Source organism: Coturnix japonica, chromosome 5 (genome assembly GCF_001577835.2).
Source record: "Coturnix japonica isolate 7356 chromosome 5, Coturnix japonica 2.1, whole genome shotgun sequence".
NCBI lineage: Eukaryota > Metazoa > Chordata > Aves > Galliformes > Phasianidae > Coturnix > Coturnix japonica.
Window position 1 is genome coordinate 21090875 of NC_029520.1, and position 19101 is coordinate 21109975.

The 19101-nt window shown below is 44.2% G+C and overlaps 1 protein-coding gene across 3 annotated transcripts in view; it reads left to right on the forward strand.

The window, feature by feature from the left end:
• Positions 1-18077, forward strand: part of AMBRA1 (autophagy and beclin 1 regulator 1) — a 120630-nt gene extending 102553 nt beyond the window's left edge. For all 3 annotated transcript variants that reach the window (XM_015864396.2, XM_015864395.2, XM_015864397.2), the window contains exons 16-18: positions 8055-8147; positions 9794-9987; positions 16552-18077. In XM_015864396.2, the coding sequence (XP_015719882.1) occupies positions 8055-8147; positions 9794-9987; positions 16552-17042 (778 nt within the window). In that variant the 3' untranslated portion in view covers positions 17043-18077. The remainder of the gene's footprint in view (positions 1-8054; positions 8148-9793; positions 9988-16551) is intronic.
• Positions 18078-19101: the final 1024 nt, after the last annotated feature.

Genomic DNA, 19101 nt, shown 5'->3' on the forward strand with positions numbered 1-19101 from the left:
CACTTTCCCATTTTACTCAAGCTTTTTCAAAATTAGGTGTGACTGCCTCAAAAAGTTAACTTTTTTTTCCCTTTTTTTTTTTCCTTTTAAAATTAATGAGTACAACTAGCTGCTGTGCCCGGCTGTGTCTTTTACCAAAGACTTTCCCTACTCCTAATTGCATAAATACCATTGGATTTTTTTTTTTTAAAGTGGAGACTTCAGAGAGAAAATTCAGTATCTCAGCCACTTCGAGTCATCATTGATTTTATCCTTAGCCTCACTGCTAAATAGACCTTTCTTCATTCAAGTACCATTTTCCTCATGTTTATTTTTAGAATGTCCTTTCCCTCTTTGGCAGCACCAGTCCATCCTGCTTTCTTAGAACCTTTTTTCTCTGCAGGTCCATATTAGACTTTGTTTCTCGTTTGGTTGTTTGTTCCCTTGGCTTTCCAATAAGATCATCTTTGATCTTTCAGGCTTTGATCCAGTCTATTTGTGGAGTTACTGGTTGTCCCTTACACATGCATTTTTCATCAAGATTGTGGTGATTTGAGCTAGCAAGTGAAACAGCCAACTTTTTCTTCATTTTTTTTCCCTGTTTTAAACCCACAAGCTGCCTGGTGCTGCAAATGATTTCAACTCTGTGTCTTCAAAAATGTAATTGCAGGAATAATTGTGGAGGTTTGGATTTTCGAGCAGGTTCCCCTGCATGCTGAACTGAACACTTTCAGTTGTCTGCTTTCAAAACTGCAGAAGATAAAAGCATAGAAGTTGGTCTGCTGTTGGATCTCATTGAGATTTGACCAAGACAGGGTCGTGGTTCTGGAGTTTGGCAGCTTTGTATGCAATATTCTATTTGAAGGAGGAAAAAAAAAACAAACCAAAAACGTTTTCCTGGTTCGGTCTGTTGGCATAAGATCTACAGAAGTTGACTTCAGAGTTGCTGTCTTTGAATCAAGGTGATTGTTAGTTTCTGCTAAAACTCCAGTGAAAGTTCAAAGACTGATGTGTGAGTTTGGCTCTCCAGACTTGTAGCAGTTTAAGATGTTTAAGGCCTTAGAAGGCTTAAGCAATTTGTACTCCCCTGAAGTCTCCTAACATTGTAATTTGTCTAAGCCACTGGAAGAGCTCATCGATCATAAACAGCTTAAGATATTCTGAGAGTTCAAAGCTTATTTAGAGCATAGTCTGCCTATAATCACTTAAAGCAATTAACAAGGCTTTGGGTTTTGAAGGAATTTAAGCAAGTTATCCATCTTTAGAGCTTGGTCTAAGGTGATACTGAGCTGGATAGTTCTTGTTTAGGGAACCTAACAAATTCCAGAATGCAGAGGAACCTTTCAGAGGATCTCTGCAAGCTGTTTCACATGGTTGAAGCCTCTTAAGTGATACTGTGGAATACAGGCAAGCTTTTGAGTGAGAAGAAAGTCAGCAAACATTCAGGAAATTTTTCTGCCCTGTTTATTCCAGGCTATTTGACCTGCAGGGCATCTTCTTATTCACATAAACATCCATTTATTAATAGTGTTAAAACTACTCCATAGTGCACTATATGATACGCAAAGATCTTACCAGCTTTGCAGGAGAAAATCTTAACTCAGAGTCTTCCTTTCCTTGTGTTTTGTCCATCTGCTTACAGTGTTGTAATAATATGGATATTTTTCATTGCAGCTCCAATATGCCACTCCAAATGAGGGTATGTCTCTTCTAATGTCAGAAGAGTTGATATCTCATTACAATGTGGGTAGCACAGGAGTCAAATACAGAGGATTCCCAGTTTTCTGTCAGGAGTGGGTTGTAACTTCTATTTCCTGCTGAGAGTGGCATGAAAAAGCTCTCAGCAAAGCTGCTTTAAAAAGCAATTGTGGCATTTTGATGGAGGAATTAGCATGGGCATGAAAGTCTGCAAGGAGACTTTTCTTGTCCTTATTTTCAACACGGGTATTGCTGTGTAGCTTCATGTCCATTAAGGACAATACTTTTAACCATGATATTTGTTCTTAGGCCCCAAAATGATCAAACATTCACACTTTCATACAAAACTCTTTCTTTCTGCTCTGTCATTGCCTTGATGCTTAATTTTTGTTTATCGCTCATGTCAAAAAACTGATTTCTTAATCTAGGACACTCTTCCCAGGAATTCCTCATGCATTTTCTGTTGATGCTTCTTACACGATAGTCTGGATCAGAATAAACCGCTCAGTTTGCACTCTTTCTACTTTGTTAATATCTTTTTCTCTTTGAGATCTCTAAAAGCTTAATGAAGGATAATTTCTGAGCTTAAATGTCACATTTTCACCTGGGGAAGAAGACTGTAAGAAGACTGTTAGAGATGTGCCTTCTGTAAATCTTACCCACTGTCTCCAGGAACTTGGATTGCATCCACTTTTGTTTGCCCCCTGATGGGTGGAACAAGCTCATGTATATTCACCCTGTGGAGACAGGAAGGTATTATAAGGCACTGGTGCCTCCAAATTAATAAGGCTAAGCTTGTTTAAGTGGTGTGAGTTTGAAAGGAGCCTCTTAAAAATCCCAGTATTTAACATTGCTGGCAGAGTTTCACAATTGAATAAACTGGGCCAGTCATCTTATATAGTATTCTAAGTTGAGTTGGCATCCTCCCTGAAGCGGGCACGTGGCTACCAGCTGCGCCAAGCTGCTTGCTGTCCTGCTTCTTCAGCACCTTTGGCAATTTAACTAAGTATCAGGATGAGTTTTTATATAGTTGCTGCTTTCCATGTAGGTGAAGCTTGCAGAATTCTGGAAAGCTAGCAGGCTGTATGACTGTAGGGATCCACACAGTCAAAATACACCTGCTACTACCTGTAGTGAAGAGATGACCTTTTCTATGTTCTCCTGGATGTGATCAATAGGATAATCTCATATGGTACTTAAGTACCCGTGGTTCTTTGCAGCCCTTTTCTTTTGTGACTTATCTTGTTAGACATTCCTGTGTACAGTCTCCTGCTCTTCCCTGGCTAATCATACACGGGCTGTGCTCCAAGGCTATGCTCTGAAGTAGGAGGTGCCAGTGAAGCTTTCCACGTTGATCAAAGGGAACTACTGCCCAGCAGTGCTGTTCCAGGAATCCTGTGATGGTTCCATACAGTTTGCACTGCAGCCAGTTTTCTCTTGGGTCTGCCTCTGCACATGGTTCATCATATGTACAGAAAGCTAAATATTTATGAAGTAGGGTGTTAGAAATGATTGTTTGCCTACCCAGGCAACTGCTGAGAGTGCCAAACTTTGCCTTGTACTGACAATAATATTGCTTGGATAATCATGAGAGCCAGGGATGGAGCTTGCTGTGCTGATCAGCACATGCTGGTAGAAGAGATAATGAGCTACTGACAAGGATGCATCTGGAATCTGTCCAGGCATTGCATTGCACGGAGTACCATGCACTGATTCTTCACTCCTGAGCCAGAACAATGGATTGCTGTTCCTGACATGGTATCACCTTGCTCTCTGTGACTCCCCCTGTATTTGCTTGACATGGTTTGAATTAACTCTTCAGAGTTAATAAGTTTAAGCAAAGGGAGGAAAGTGCATCATGGGAAACTAAAATCCTTTGTAAACTAAACTGGCTGTTAATGATGTTGAATGGGCAGTATATTAGAGAAAATAGCTTTAAAGACTAACTTAGAGGAAGTGAGCACTGGCAGCATGAAAATCTGATATTCACCTGGCTGTGTGCTGCAGTGCTTTGCAGTGCAGTATGTCTGTTGCAAGTTGGGCTTGCCAGAAGCTTATGTGATAGAAATGGGTTTGTACTGATACTTTCATAGGTAGGGAGGGATTGCAGGCAGCAGTTCCCTAATCAGAAATTGATTCAATGCTGTAGTAGACGAATTTGCTACTGTTGAGTCTTTCCATGTGGCAGCATCTGAAGGAGAGAACTTGGCCATTGTTTGTATGTTCTTCACTAGGGGGGATGACTCAAGTGAAAGGACAGTAAGCAAGTACTATTTCTGCCTTTCTGGACATCCGTAACTTACCTGCAAATGGTTTCTTTGTTTTGCTATCTTGATGCTGAGCTTTATTGTTATGGTAGAGTTGAAGAACCTTTGTCCTAATCCTCCTTCTCTTCAACCCCTGATTTTGGATATACCAGCTGGGCCATTACCCAGATGTCTGTCAGTGTCTGCTGACTGCTGCTGCCTCGATTTACTCTTCAAATACTGTTTAAGACATTGCTATAAGTAGTGTTTCATCTTTTCTTTCTCGTTACGTGTGAATTCATCGTTAACTCCTAGAGTTTGATTCTAGGTTCTTCGGGGGACTGCATGTGAGCTACGTAGCCCAGTGCAGGAGGAGGGGCTGTTACTGAAGTTGTCGCCACTTGGTACTTAGCAGGCACCACTTAGAGTCCTTATTCAGCTCTCAGCAAAGCATGCAAGTCTGTGCCCTTCATCTTCTTCAAGCTCGTTAATAACAGGAGCTGGACAGAGGCTCGTTCTGCTGGGAAAGCCTGTCAGAGAGCAGCTCTGCATCTGACAAAGCTAATGGAAATTTCCAGTGAGGGTTTAGAGACAGCCATAAAAAGGAAAAAAAAATAAGAACTTGCCTAAGTGGACTTCACTGTCCATGACTGACACAGTGTGGAGAATTGCAATTTTTCACCCGGAAGCCTTCGGCAATGAATGTCCTCCTTATTGCGTCCACATCCAAGAGGCAACATGCTCCATGCTACACAAAGCTTCTACCTTATGCCTTGGAAAATGTAAAGGGCTTCCAGCATTTCCATGCCTGGAGTTTGATAGAGCAAAAGCTAAACGCTTCCTGAAAAATATTCATTTCTCCAGTGTAAGCTCTTCTTCTGTGAAATGAATAGTCGAGCCTTGATTTGCAAATCTCCTGGGAAACGTGCTGCAAAAGGCTTGCTAATTTACAAAAATCAAGCAATATTTTGCAAAGGGCGTAAAAAAAAACCTTCAGGTTTTCTGCCAAGGGAGACTGCACTGTTTTAAATAGGTGTGGTTAAACCAGTGTAAATCTTTAAGCTTAATTGAAAATGTTTTAAACCAAAGTAATTGTGGTTGTCACGTCTTACGTGCTTAAGCTGGATTAAGGCACAGATATCTGATCAATTTTCTGATGCAGACAGGGCCAAAAAACTGTCACCCATAAAATAGTGGCTTTTCCTTGATTAAATATTTGCTAATCATGAGGTGGTGATCTCTGTATAAATGATACTGCCCAACTGACTCCCTCTAGTAGGTTCAGGCTTTTGCTTTCTCCACTGCATATTGATGCATTCTGAAGAATCCTTTGCATAGTCTCCAACAGTCATCCTAAGGCTGTAGATGGATACCCACCTTATAGCCGTGGATTCCACATCAGAGAGATGTACACGCTTGCAAGAGAAAGCAAAGATCATGCAAAAGGCTTTACACCTGGAAGTCTGTTACAAGAGGTGGAGCTGGGAAAGAGCAAGTTGTTTGGTTGGGCCTGGTGGGAGAAAAGTGCTGACAGGTAGCAGTGAGGATGCTTACTGCCCACTGCCTGTTCTGAGCCAGTTTTCTGGCTTTTCTGGTAGACATGCTTAGTTCTGGCTAAAAAAACAGGTTAAAGTGGTGGTGAGGATGCTGAACTCCCATCATGACCGAATCTTGTGACCTTGGCTTAAATGTCAGAGTCAGCAAAGGCAGCTGCAGTGCCAACTGCCACAGGCCTTCCTCCTGCAAAAGAAAAGCAAAGTCCTCGGCTCTCTGGCAGTAAATGAGCAGCTAATAGGTTCTTGGCAGTGAAATATAGTTGATAAATGGCAGCATTTAAAAGTAGCGTGCTAAGTCATGTATTCAGCGGAATGGCTATTGATTTCACTGTCCAGAGAAAGGTGTGAATTGACAGCATGGATTTGAACTGGGATTTCCTATCCAAGAACCTGACTGTACGACAGTGAGCATCTGCAGAATGGGTGGGAGAACGGACAGGAGCATTTACTCGCGCGTTGTGTGTCAGCACGATGCTGGTATCATGATGCTCCCTTAGAAGTAAGATGAATCACTCAAATGTGTATGTGTTGAGCTTTCTGCGTAGTACAGGCTGTTGGGTGTTTGGGGGAAGGAGAGAAATGCAGGATTGCCAGCTCCTGATTTGCCCTGGGGAAGATTTTGCAATCTCCTGGTTTCTGGAAGTGGAAACTGAGAAAAACGAGTGGCTCGCACAGGGTGTAGGTGTGGAATGTCAGTCATGGGTGGCTGTGGGGACCATGCCTGTACTTCAGAGAGCATGAAAGTGTGAAGGGAGAGATAGAAGAGCATGGGTCAGTTTGGCTCTATTGTACAACAGCTGCCAATAATTAGGAGGTTATTATTTTCTGGAAAATTTCACTACCAAGATAAAAAGTGTTCCTTACCCAGGGATTTGTCGCTTTGTAGGCAGCAGAGTGTGTCAGGTTCTGGTGTACAAAGGATGGAACAACCAGAGAGGGACCGGCATGTGTGCAGTGGTAGATTGTCATCTGCCAGTAAACTCTGAAGTCTATGTAAATCAGCATCTCCGTGTCAGCTGCTTTCGTGGGGTATAATACAGTGCAGGGCTAGCTTGGCAAAGAGCCTGTAATGATCACTTCTGCAGACTCTGTGCGTGGTTCTGTTGACCTCATTTTCTACAACTTTTGCCCTTGGCCCTCACCTGAGATGCTGTCACCCAGCAGCCATGCCCCAGGCCTCCAGTCGGCACACTTAGCCATTGCAGCACACCTGACGTGCAACATCCTTCCCTTGTCTGAACTGGAGTCTTACCGCAGTTCTGCTGAGACATCTCATTATGGAGGATGTGTGTTTTCATGTTTACTCATAAGCACTGTATTTATGTTTATGCCTCAGTCATCCTTGGCTACCAACAACGTGTCCTATATCCTTTCAGACTGGGTGAATGCTCTCAGACTACCTGAGGAGTGATGTGTGTCCCTCCCTTCACATGCAGCTCCCTTCTGTCTTTGCAGGACTTCCTTCTCTTCTTTTCCTTTTGCCACAGCATCGATCCTGTGATTGGAGGCTTACAGAGCATGACAGATGATCCTTAGGCTTATATCAATGTTCTTTCTGTTATCCTGGGCTTGAAATAACTACAGTCTTGTCCATGCTCTTGCACTTTATGTAGGCAGGGCTTCTTTACTGGCTAGATCAAATCCCATAGTCACCTGTTTTGATCCTATAGAAGATGGATGCTCTTAAGTGACTAGAAGGCCTCTTATTTCTGTGTGGTACGGAATAAGTTGGAATTCCCTATTATCTTCTTCCTGTTGAATTGCTGTTGGACCTCAGAAATTGTAGGAGGTACTTAGAGCATCCTGGCTACAACAGCTTAGTGTCTTCAGCAATGCAGCGGTGAATAGCAATGCACTGTTGACCTTGCCTGTTCCTGTGAGGTGATTAGCCAGTCCTGGATTTACATATCGTCTTAGACAATGCACTGTGAAACTTTGTTGGAGCATTGCTGTTTTGCTAAACTTAGTAACATTTGCTGTAAAATGCTAGTTTCGGACTTTTCCGGCACAGATATAGTTGATCCAGCACACTCTTTTGTGGAAACTTACCAAAATTTCCTCTTGAGTCTGCCCTTGCTCTGCAGTGACCGTCAGTGGGAATGCTGCGTAGGGATTTATTTTTAGGTAGAAAGAATGAGAACCAACAAAGAAACTAATTGTCAAATACAGAGCAGTGTTTTACTTAGCATTACCTAGAGCAGGAAACGCTGGCAGACACCACAAAGAGAATTGGTCTTTCCATTCTAATTCTTTGTTTAGTCACTTGGAGGTATGGTAACCTGATTTTATACACAGTTGTATGTCTTCATTTCCTGAAAATCTCTCTGCTCATATAGCTGTGCTTCAGTACTAATGTTGAATTGAAATGAATGGGATACTCCAGAGCTATCTGGGTAATACAATACTCGGTGTTTGCAAGTGATGATGAACCCCTGTAATGAAAACATGAACTGAGCTAGACCTGCGTTCTCTGTGGGACAGGAATCAGCACCATCCTCCACATTGTGGTGATGTAATGCATGCTTGCTGAAACAGTGTCCTGCCACACTAATAATTTTTTCTTTGGTGTTTCAAGGGCCTTAAACTCTGGAGTTGAATACCACTGGGACCAGCAGAATGAGAATGTCTTCACTGTGCATTCCAGCAGCAGGAGCACTGAGCGGCCTGGGTGAGTCTCCTGGACATGTGTTAGAGCAAGCTGATCCTTTCTATTGGCTTCATTACATCTGAAAGCATCACTTTTTGCCATTTGTTCCCTTTGTACCAGCAGCTTTAAAGACACAATTTTTGTCTCCTTTCACACTACTGTGTTAGGCCACTTGAGATGCTTCTGGAAAGTGAGATGCCCAAAAGTGCTGCTGGAAATAGTGAAGTACATGTGTCATCTATTGCCTTGGTAATATCCTTGAGCAAGGTGTAGGAGGAACATGTGGAGCTTCAAGCATCAAAGATGCTATGCTAAGTTAATGGTTCCTTTGGAGGATAACTGAGCAATGTGGTGTTTGTAGAGACAAGTGCAAATCCATTGGGTGGCCTCTGTGAATGATTTTCATCCTTTTGGTTTCTAGCCATGGGACAGTTGTTTCTCATGACTGAACTCTAAAAATAAAGCTGAATCCCTTTAGAACCCCGTTGGCTGCTTCATCCGCTCTACCTAATGACGCATACATGTGTTTAGTTATCCTAAATACAAAGATGATAGTGCAGTACCATGCTTTTTCCCCATTGAAAAGTGCTTCTCCTTAAGCTCACCGGTCTCGTCAAAAGTGTTGAAGTCTTGTTTCTGAACTGTGAGCTTCAGGATCCCAAGGAGGTTAAGAGCTGGTGTTTATGCTGTCCTACAGCCTTTGTCTGGCTGAAAATGAACAATAAACAGCAGAGATTCTCTGTCTGCCATGAGCGGGTATTGCCACTACTTGCATTTTTTTTGACAGTGTATATCAGTCTTGTGTGATGGGCTAAGGAGCAGCCTGAAAGGTGGGAGCTTCATTACCACTTTAGGGGATTCAAGCATCAGAGGCAGAAACACTGCTTGAGAATGAACAAATTCCTGAGAGAGGGTAAGAAAAGCAAGACAGATTTCAAAAACTAGCGAAAGAATGTTGACTGTGAACGAGGCAGCCTTTCCTAGAAACTCTTTACCATTCCCAGCACTTACAGCCAGAGGTCAGTTTTGGAAAGAGCATCCAAGCATTACCAATATTCAGCTTTTGTAGCTGAATACACTTCAACTGTTCTTCTCTGAGAAGCTAATGAGCCTTGAGGCGGTTCCTGTTATTTGCTTTGGAGAACAGAGAATTTCTCTTGTCTGACTGGAACAAGCAGAAATGCCTGCCAGAGTGCATTCATGTGTGATGCTGACAAACTAGGGGGTCCAGATGAGGGAAAGGATACAGGCTGTACCCTTAGGAGCAGAAACTGTCCTGCTGCAGAGGGAGGTGGTATGTGTGTTTATGGTTCTGCGCTGCATTTGTGTTGTCAACTGAACTCAGTGACCCCGAGAGCGAATACTTCTGCAGGCTGTGGTACTGCAGGAATACATATTTAAGCCTGTCAGACACACTGCTTCTGTGGAAGGGTGAGTAGACTGAAAGACTCTCTTAGCCTAAAACTCAAGAGACCAGCTAGCTGAGGCTGGAAGGATGTGTCTGTGTTTAAGTGCAGATAACCATTCACTCCAGCCCCAAACTGTGCAGTGGCTGGAAGCTGCCTGGTTGGAGTGGAGACAGGAAGAGGCTCAGGTAGATGCTTCCATCTTGCTGGGATGTTTTACCTCCAATGCTTATGATCATATTTGTTTTTCTCTCTTTTCAGAACCAGCAGAGCCACGTGGAGGACAGATAGGGACATGGGCCTGATGAATGCCATAGGCCTACAACCCCGAAACCCCCCCACCTCTGTGACTTCACAGGGTACCCAGACCTTGGCGCCTCAGCTGCAGAATGCCGAGACTCAGACAGAGAGGGAGGTACAGGAGCAGGAATCCACCTCTGCAGGGACTGGGGAAGGTGAGGAGCTTATTTATTTGACAGAACTTACCTCCTGGGTGAGGAACTTCCATATAGATCCCATATCCCATGGCACATTTTTTACACTTCTAGATCTCTTCAGCAAAGATTTCTCCAGCATAATTTACCTGTAGCCAGGCCAAGATGATCATGGCAGTTTGTCCATATGAATAGAAAAGTATTTTTCATGTGCTTTCACAGGGTAAAATCAGCTGTACAAAGACACAGCGATCTCAAGAAAAGCTGGTTGTACTGGCATCACTCCTCACAAATTACTCTGTACTGTAACCATCGGTAGGGCTGCAAACTGCTGAAGATCATCCTTAGCAATTGGTCCTTCAACCTCTGCACTGAAACCCATGCAAGCTTCACAAGCTCAGCCTTGAAATACAAAATAACATACTGTAAATTAATTCTCACAAAGGCAGATATGAGTATTCTGCTTAGTCTGATTAATGAAAGCTGTGATGAATGTCCAGCTCAGCTACTGGAAAACATCTCTAATGTTTCCCAGTGTGGGAGAAATTATCAGCATATAAAGAGCTTTGAGCAGCTGATGTGCAGTTCCTTTATGATAACAAATCACTGATAATTTGAAAGCATAGTAATTTTGTCCAGGCTTCCTGTCTCTGTGCTGAACCATAGCACTTGGGTCCAATTCTGAAAGCTTGGTGTTGGACTGTGTGTATGTGGGAAAGGCAGAGAAAATTAAAGGGGCAATTTTGAGAGTTTATGACAGTCCATTTGACTGTGCAGAGCAGCCCCATGACATCCGTATCCATATGCTTTGTGGTCTGACATCGTGGAAGATGCCTTTTGGCATGCAACTCTTCCACAGTTCCCACTCTGCAGCATCCAGCACGTGTGATAAGATTTTGTGTTTCGCTGACTGGCTCTTCTGCTTAATGTTAAATTGCAAATTCCTGATCTGTGTTGTTTCCTATCTGCTAATCTCAGCAGAACTAGGATTAACTTCTCTAGAACATTAATGCAGTTGAGGACATGTGAATTCAACTGGAACACAGAATGTCTGGACAAATGTTGAGCTTATGGGAACTGTTGCTTCCACTGAATGTGGTATGCAGACAGAGAACAGGACACAGCGTGCAGCAGCTCTGGGAGCTTCTTGCATCATGGCAGTGATGGCTGATGTTGCAGGTGTGGGGGCCTCTCTCTGCTCTGTTAAAAGAGAACTTCAGTATTTCCTCCCTATGCTGCTGTTCTGCAATCATCTAAAGGTTTCTCTTCATTTTCTATAACCTTTCCATTTTCAGATCTGGAGTGTGGCTTGTAACTAGACAGTGAGGTGGGGAAGAGATATCCCTTACTAGTGTTGTGGGCACAGTTTCTCTGTAATGCAGCGAAACAGAGTATTCAGAAGAAAAGGAGTGTAAGGTAGCAAGCCAAGGGCAGAGACTTGTAGTCTGTCTCTTGTTTCAAAGAAGAGCAACAGTTTCTACATCTGATGCGAACTCTGACTGGAGCTGTGTGCCCTTACACAAGTGGCTTCATCTGCAAAATGGGCTGTCCACTCTCCTGTCTGGTATACAGATTCTCAGAACAAAGGAATTATTCCCAGTGTGGACGTGTGCTCTGATGACGATTCCGGTGTTCATGCTATGTAGTTGATCAGTTCTTCTGCAAGTTGCAAAATACATGTATAGCTTGAGCCCAGCTGATCTTGCTGTGGCATTAAGGTTACTGTTATTCTAACATCGTAAACTCATATTCTCCCAGTGCATTCAATCAAGTTAGACTGGGTGCTGTGCTGCTTTTCTGATGGTTAAATTTGCCCATTGTATCTGCCATAAGTATTTGTCTGTGGAAAGGCAAACAAGGTTTCCTGTAATCAGGATCTTGATGTCAGGGACATCCAAAGAAGGGCATGGGGGAGGGAAAGTGTTCTACCACTAACTTAGTGTGTAACCTAGGGCAAAATATTAATCATCTACCAAATGGGAATAAATCTTCCCATACAGCACACAAGGGGCTGTGAAGATTAATTAGTGTTTTGTATGGGGCTTTGAAGATGTAAATCACTGTGTAAGGGCTTAGCAAGTATTATACACAGCAAAATGGGTAAATCAGATGTGATTCTGAGTAACGTAAAGGAACGTTTTATCTATCACCTCGTCACAAGAAAAGAAAAAAAGAAAACAAAATAAAAATCCCTGAATGTCTCCCCAGAAAGATTAAAACAGGATAGTGCTACCCCCAGGAGTGAGCTTCTGTCCTGTGGCGTGTGAGCTCTGCTGCTGTGGGGAATTCTGGATCACGGCATTTCTTGCAGATGTGTGCTTACTGTACAAAGGAAAAAAAAGTATGCAGAATTGCATCAGAAATCTAATTAAGCTCTGTGGTGGTATAAATAGTTTCCTTTTCTCATGCAAAGCTCTGCGGGGACTTTGCTGTTCTGATTATCTTTCTGCCTCCTTTGGAGGAATGAGTATATGATGACTTTATTAGAAGTGAATCCCTCTAATGTCTGTATGGTTTTGTTATACAGCAGTTGATAGCTGCTTTGTGAGTTCTGCTCACCAGCCACACGTGAACCAAGATAAGATACATTTAGGAAAAAAACTAGGAGAGGTACTGAGAAATGCCTAGAACAGTGTTTCAACTGTCTCCTGCTTTCTCTTAAGCTGACAGATGTAGTGGAAATTGTGGTAGAGCTGTAACTTCAGGCATTCTTAATTAAACACAGTCTTTTGGGGCATGATGTAAACGTTTACCCTTGCAAATGGGCACAATGAGGAACGGCTCTGTATTCAACTGGCATATGAAATCTCACTCAAAAACCAGCAAAATTCTTTATGAGTGTTAATGACCTCTGTTTAACCTTTAGAAAATGTAATTCCCAGTCCAGATTGTGTCAAGCTGTGGCTGACACTTGTTCAGGCTGCTGGATGTGTGAAGAGTGGTGTGAGCGATGTTGGCTGCCAGCAGTGGAAGAGGTACTGCAGGAAACCTGTCTGGTTATGTGCCCATGCTATCTCTGGCCACATGTTGATACATCTTCAAGTTAATCCAGTTGGTTTTTGTTGTTGTTGTTGTTTTGGTTTTTTTTTTTAAGGAAAGCAATATTTCCAAAAACTAATAGAAAGACCTGAGTGGCGATTGTCATCTCAATTTCTTTCATCTCTGTTGTCCCTGGGGCTTAAAATTCACCTAGCTAAATGCTCACTGTACTAGTAGGCTCCGGTTACGAGCCAAAATTGCAGCTATCAGAAGGCTTGCTGTCAGTGGATTGCTGCTTTGCCTGTCTCTGAAGGAGGAATGCATTGACTGCTTTCATGCAATACAAAGGTTAAACTCACTGGCCAGTGCACCGTTCCAGCATGTCCAACTTCTGACAGAGGCTGCAGCATGCACTTTAAGGGCTTCATCCTGTTTAAACCAAGAATAGTGAAGAAATGTCACACGCAGATGAAAGTTTTCTGGTATAAACAGAGCATCCTGAGGATGCCTAAGCAGCACTTACGAGCACAGTCAGTGTGCCTAGCTGTGATGTAATACGTTTAATCTGAGACATTAGGAACACGTGCTGAGGGACTGCATGGGCAGGAATACCCCGATAGCAGCTGTGCCTCACGTGTGCTATGGAGAAACATACCATTTTGCATTAGCTGAACACGTTCCTGTGATGCTGTTGTCATATGTGATGTGACTTTTTGTGATCAGTGTGGGAACCGGGACACCAGGGCTCTATTTACAGATCTGCCTCTCATTCTGCAGGCAGAAACGTGGGCAGGTCCCTTAACCTTTCATCTGCCTGCCCATCTGTAAAATGTAGCGTGTCCTATAGAGCTGCAGATCTGTACAGTGTGTCACGCGCCCGACAGAACAGCAAAGTTCACTTTTTCTTTAAAGCCCTCTGAAAAATGCTCCCTGTAAAAAAATAGTCTTCAGGTACTGTGCAAGCCTTTACAGTGCTAAGTACTTCAAGTACCTGACTCTCTTGGGATTAAATTATAGAGCAATTTTTAAACTCTAATGAGAAAAATAAGTTTCACTCTTCCAATCACCAAGGTAAGTTATTGTTAAGAAATTGGTTATGAGTCAAAGCAGCTGTGCCTTTTCTGTTCGAATTAGCCACCTCAGACAGGGAGTGTGAGCATGCTTCTGAGCAGGCTGGGGAGGAAAGTAACTGGTAGTATTTATTCTGGCACTAAGGGAGATGCTGTTATTCATAGCTGGTTAGGCAGAGCTGTGACCCTCCCCTTCCTCTCCCTCTACATTACATGAATTAATTTTAAAATGCTTTTATTTTTATCTTTGAGCATCTGAATTAGTGGGTCAGCTCACACCACTACATCAAGCTGGAATTTCTGGTGACCTTGGGTTTGGGTTCAGGTCACTTGCTGTTTTGGGTAAGTGCCTGGGTATGTAGCCTGAATGTCCACTAAATGAAAGTTAGCTTATTTCACTTGCATGGAGAACTAGTGTGGTCTGCCTTGGCAGCATGGTGAAGAACATGTGTGGGAGTCACCAGACAGTAGAAATAGGCTGTTATATGAATCTGTGCTGTTGTTCAGCACAAGGCACGCTGCTCAGGAAGCTTTGCTCTGATCCAGTCAGCTGAAACTGAAACCTGAGGAGAGTGGGAAGGGGAGAGGACAACTCCCTAACTCCCAGAGTAGAGGTGCTTCTTGGCCACTTGAATGGTAAAGCTGACTTCTGGCCTTCGATAATCTGTCTTTCTGGCATTTCCAGCATGTCTGTGTCTCAGTTCTTGTAGTCTGAGGACTTCTGACCTTCCAATTCCTACTATGGCATCAGCCCTGGCCTGTTCTCTGAGGAGGCATGTGCCTTAACTGGCAGTTCAGCCATAACGTGTAGTAATTAAGGGGATGGGAATAGCAGGAGATGCTGCAGTGTGCGCTGTGTGCATGGACTCCTCTTGTGAAGCATATGTTTGTAATGTTAAGGAGTATCGGCTGGGGATCCTGGCTGATACACAGTTCCAGCACTCCTGCATGGGCCAGCTTATAGCAGGCGATCTGTCAAGAGCACAGTACCTGCTGTTCCAGGGCTTGTGTAGGTAGGGTGGGCTGGCATTCCTCTCAACCAGGTTGCACATCTTGGCTTTCTCAAGCTTCCTGTCTGGCCTGACCAGATGGTTGGTAATGAAGTGCTTATGACTGTGTCCCCAGAAGGAAGCAGCAGCGACTGAATTCAAAACCATGCTTCTCAAACCTTCCACTTACTCCTGCTCAAGATTGATGTTCCAATATTACCTGGCATTCATGTTTTTCACACTGAAGTTTCCAGTCCTTCCAATCCTTCCTTATTCTGTTCTTGGTCTTCCTTGTGCTGGTCAGTCTGGTTCCTAGCTCATGCATCAACATCCTGGATAGGATTTCTTTGCTTGCAGTTACTGGCCATGCTCTGCACAGTCGGTGTTCTTGCACAATCCTCTGGGCTCTGCTCCAAATTCTCATGTGATTACTGGTGTCTCCACAGTCTCGCTAATGCCCTAATCAAGGAGCTATGTAATTGTTGTATGTATGGTTGATATAGCAGACTTGCTACGTTCCTAGCAGAAAAGGACTTATTCTGCTTGTGAGAATTAAGCTTGCCCTTAATATCTGCTGTGTTTCTACAGCAGGGCAGTATGTCAGCAGGCTTGCTTGAAGAAATTAGGCATACTCTGTGGTGGAGGAAGTCAATGGTATTTGATGCAAATACCACTGAGACAGAGAATAAAAGGAGTAAGCTGTCACCGACTGACTGCATAAATGTTAACAGCTTTAACTATCTTGTTTTTTCCACAAAAAATAACATCTACAGCAGCATGGTGTTGTCTGTGCTGAATATCCCAGCTCCCATACTGGAGACACGATCTCTATCCCACAGTCCCAGGTGTTTTGTCTTCCTAGTCAGCGTGGCATTTTGGTTTTTGTTGTGTTTTAACTTCAGCCTACATCTTAGCCTTGTTGACATTTGTGTTGATTTCTTTGGTGCCAGGAGAGCTCGTGGTTTTCTCCTCCTCTAATCAGCACTGTGATAGCTTCATGGAGCTGGGAGTGAGATTTATCTCTTTAATAAGAATCGTCAGGATCCCACTGTGGAATGATTCTGGCAGTTCATGATTACTGATTGTTTTCCCCAGACGGTCTGGTTAAGGTTTGTAGCAAAAGGAGAATGGTGAAAAACAGAACTGGGCTTGAATGTTCCTGCTGTGGGTTTTAATCTACATGGGCTATTTTTCCAAGAGATTTTCTTTTTCAGAGGCATTTGACAGTGGTTCCCTCAGAGCTCAGTACAACCAGATTATGAGGGGAAGTTTGAGGGAGAGTAAACAAAAACCTTAAGAGATGTTCCTCGAAAAAATACCTGTTGGGGAGAGCAGGAACCTACACACTGGACTTCTTGACTAAGGGCACTGCATTTGTTTGGCATTTGAAGGAAAGTTACAGAAATGAAATACTGAACTTCCACTGGAGCAAAGCCTGTCTTCTGTCCCAGCACACGTGCCCTGTTATTCAGTGACATTGTGCATGCATTTTCTTGGTGCTTTAGTCTGCCTGATGCACCAAAGTTGCTTTTGCTCTCTCTTTGCAGGTGAAGGTCCAGAATACGGGGCCGGTGGGGAGGATGCCCTGAGCAGGATACAAAGGCTGATGGCAGAAGGTGGCATGACTGCTGTGGTGCAGCGGGAGCAGAGCACCACCATGGCGTCCATGGGTGGCTTTGGCAACAACATCATAGTGAGTCACCGGATCCACCGCAGCTCTCAGACTGGTGCGGAGTCCACTGGAGCTGAGGGAACATCAGCACATCAGTCCACCTCACAGCAGCTGGCATCTGAGCTGGAGGGACGGATCCTTTCAGAGTCTATGCAGCTGTCGGAGCACGGCCTGAGCCCGCGGACATCTTCTGGTGGGAGTGAAGGACGAGGCACTGGTGACCTGGACCTGCCGGAGCAGGCCCAGCCCTCCATGGACACTGAGGGACCAATCGAATACAGTGACCTAACTAATAATAACCATCTTCCTGACAGTACCAACTTCTATAGTAATGACAGCACCAGTGGGGAGTCGCGGAACAGGTAGAAATGAGTTGTGTGTTGGTGCTACCCTTGTACTGCTCAGCAGAGACCTGTACCTCACAGCTGGCCGGAAGCTGGAAGAGTAGGGACATGTGGCTCCAACAGGATGTTGGTAGTTCAGAGGGTTTCTATGTCCTGGGTGAGTGGCAATGGATAAGAACTGCGAGGAAGCCATGGGCAAGAAAGCATAGTATCTTAACTTCCAACATTCCCACTGCTGAATAAGAACAGGAATATAAACAATACTGGCTGTACTCCATGCAGATTTTGAAGTCGTGTGGGATCCCCTGAGCTCAACCCTGCAGTTTGGTCAGTGTCATTCTTTGTAATGCTTCTCCCCTTTCCTCTTTCCTGCCCATTTATGCATAGGGGCTGATCAGCAGAGTGAAGGGAAACAGGCCTGCAGCATCCTTCTGGAGACTGGCAGCCCTCCTGTGCAAACCTGGGCGTGATGCTCCAGCGCTGTTGCTGGAGCAGAGGAGTCTTCCAGGACACAGTCCTGTGCTGTGGTCTTTTCTGGGAAGAGCTAGGATTCATCAAAACCTTCATGGCTCGGGAACTGCTTACACGTGGGGATCTTTCCTTCTTAGAAATTAGGTTAGTACTTGCCAGGAACCTAAGCAGAGCTGCTATGTAGATGAATAGAGGGACAGGGGCTACTGCTCTCCAGTCAGGATGCAGTTCATAAGTTGTGCCAACATTTAACATGAATGAGCCATCCCAGTGGTTTCATGGTGCCAGGACTGAGCTGCACCTCCTTGGCAGGGGGCAGGAAATGTCTTTGAGCTCCAGGCCAGGGTGTGAGGTATGGGTCTGTGATGTAAGGTGTTGCATGTGAAATCTTGACCTTGTACATGTAGTTTCTAGTGGAGAAATCAAGGCTCTGATATTCTGTTTTTAGTCTCAAATGTGATTTTCCTTTTCGTTTGTAACTCTCCATCCCTAGCAGGTTTGTGGAGGAAGGACGGGGAGAGTGTGAGTGCTAACGAGGGAAACACCAAAGATTAATGTCATTAAAATATGACAAACCCTTGCTTGACCTACTGTCTTCATTTGTGTGATGGATCTCTATGGGATTGACTTTGGGAGATAGGTACATCCAGCTCAGGAACTCAGGGTAGCTTACAAACGTCAGATAATGGTCATTCCCTTTCCGGAAGGATGGCAGGCTCAGCGTTGGAGTGGAAGGCTTTCAACTATGCAGCAGAGGGGAGGAATAGAGAATCTCAATTGCAATTTGCCTTTCAACCAGTCTGGGGATGAGCAGGCACTTCTGCATTTCCTATCATTCAGGTACTGCAACAGAGAGAAAGTGGAGCATTTCCCCTGTCCTGTTCAAAATGGTACGTAACAGCTCTGTCCATCTTAGACAAGCAGAGAGGGATCTGTCTTGCTGAACTCTTGAAGCAGAAAAGAGATCCAGGGTCTGGCTGTCCTGGATAAAGGAATGCACGCCCCAGCGTCTGTTACCACTGTCTGCACTGAGGGATGCTTCCTCTGCCATCAGATCACCTGCCAGCAGCTGCTGTGCTTCTGCTCTGCTCCTCTAGACTCTGCACTGCAAAGATGTTACAATAAATAAGGCTGTCATTAGGCAGCACTCAGGCTCCCAGTCAGAAGAGTCTGTTAGAGAACATTAAGCAAATCTTCTCTTAAATCACAGCCTGGAAATGAACCTTAAATCAAATCAGCTGCTGCCAGGCCTCATTGCAGAGTGTTAATGAGACTCTAAAACCTGCCCTGAGCCAACCACATCCCTGATCTGACAGGAGAGCAGCCTGAAAAACGGGATTCCCTTGTGTGATGAGGAAGGCTTCATGCATCCCTATAGCCTCAGTGTCGGGTGGCAGGAGGATGTGCCGACACTGGGAGCTGGAGGAGCTTTGTCTCAGCTGAGGACTCGAGCAGCACAGGGCAGCACAGGTCTGGGCAGAGCTGTTTACTGCTCTGCTTGAAAACAAAAACAGAGCCTGGAAAAAAAATGCTTCTGCTTCAGCTCAGCCTGGCATCTCCTGTTCCCTCTCCTTGCATGGTTTCTGGAAGAGTCTTCAGGCCCATTCTCA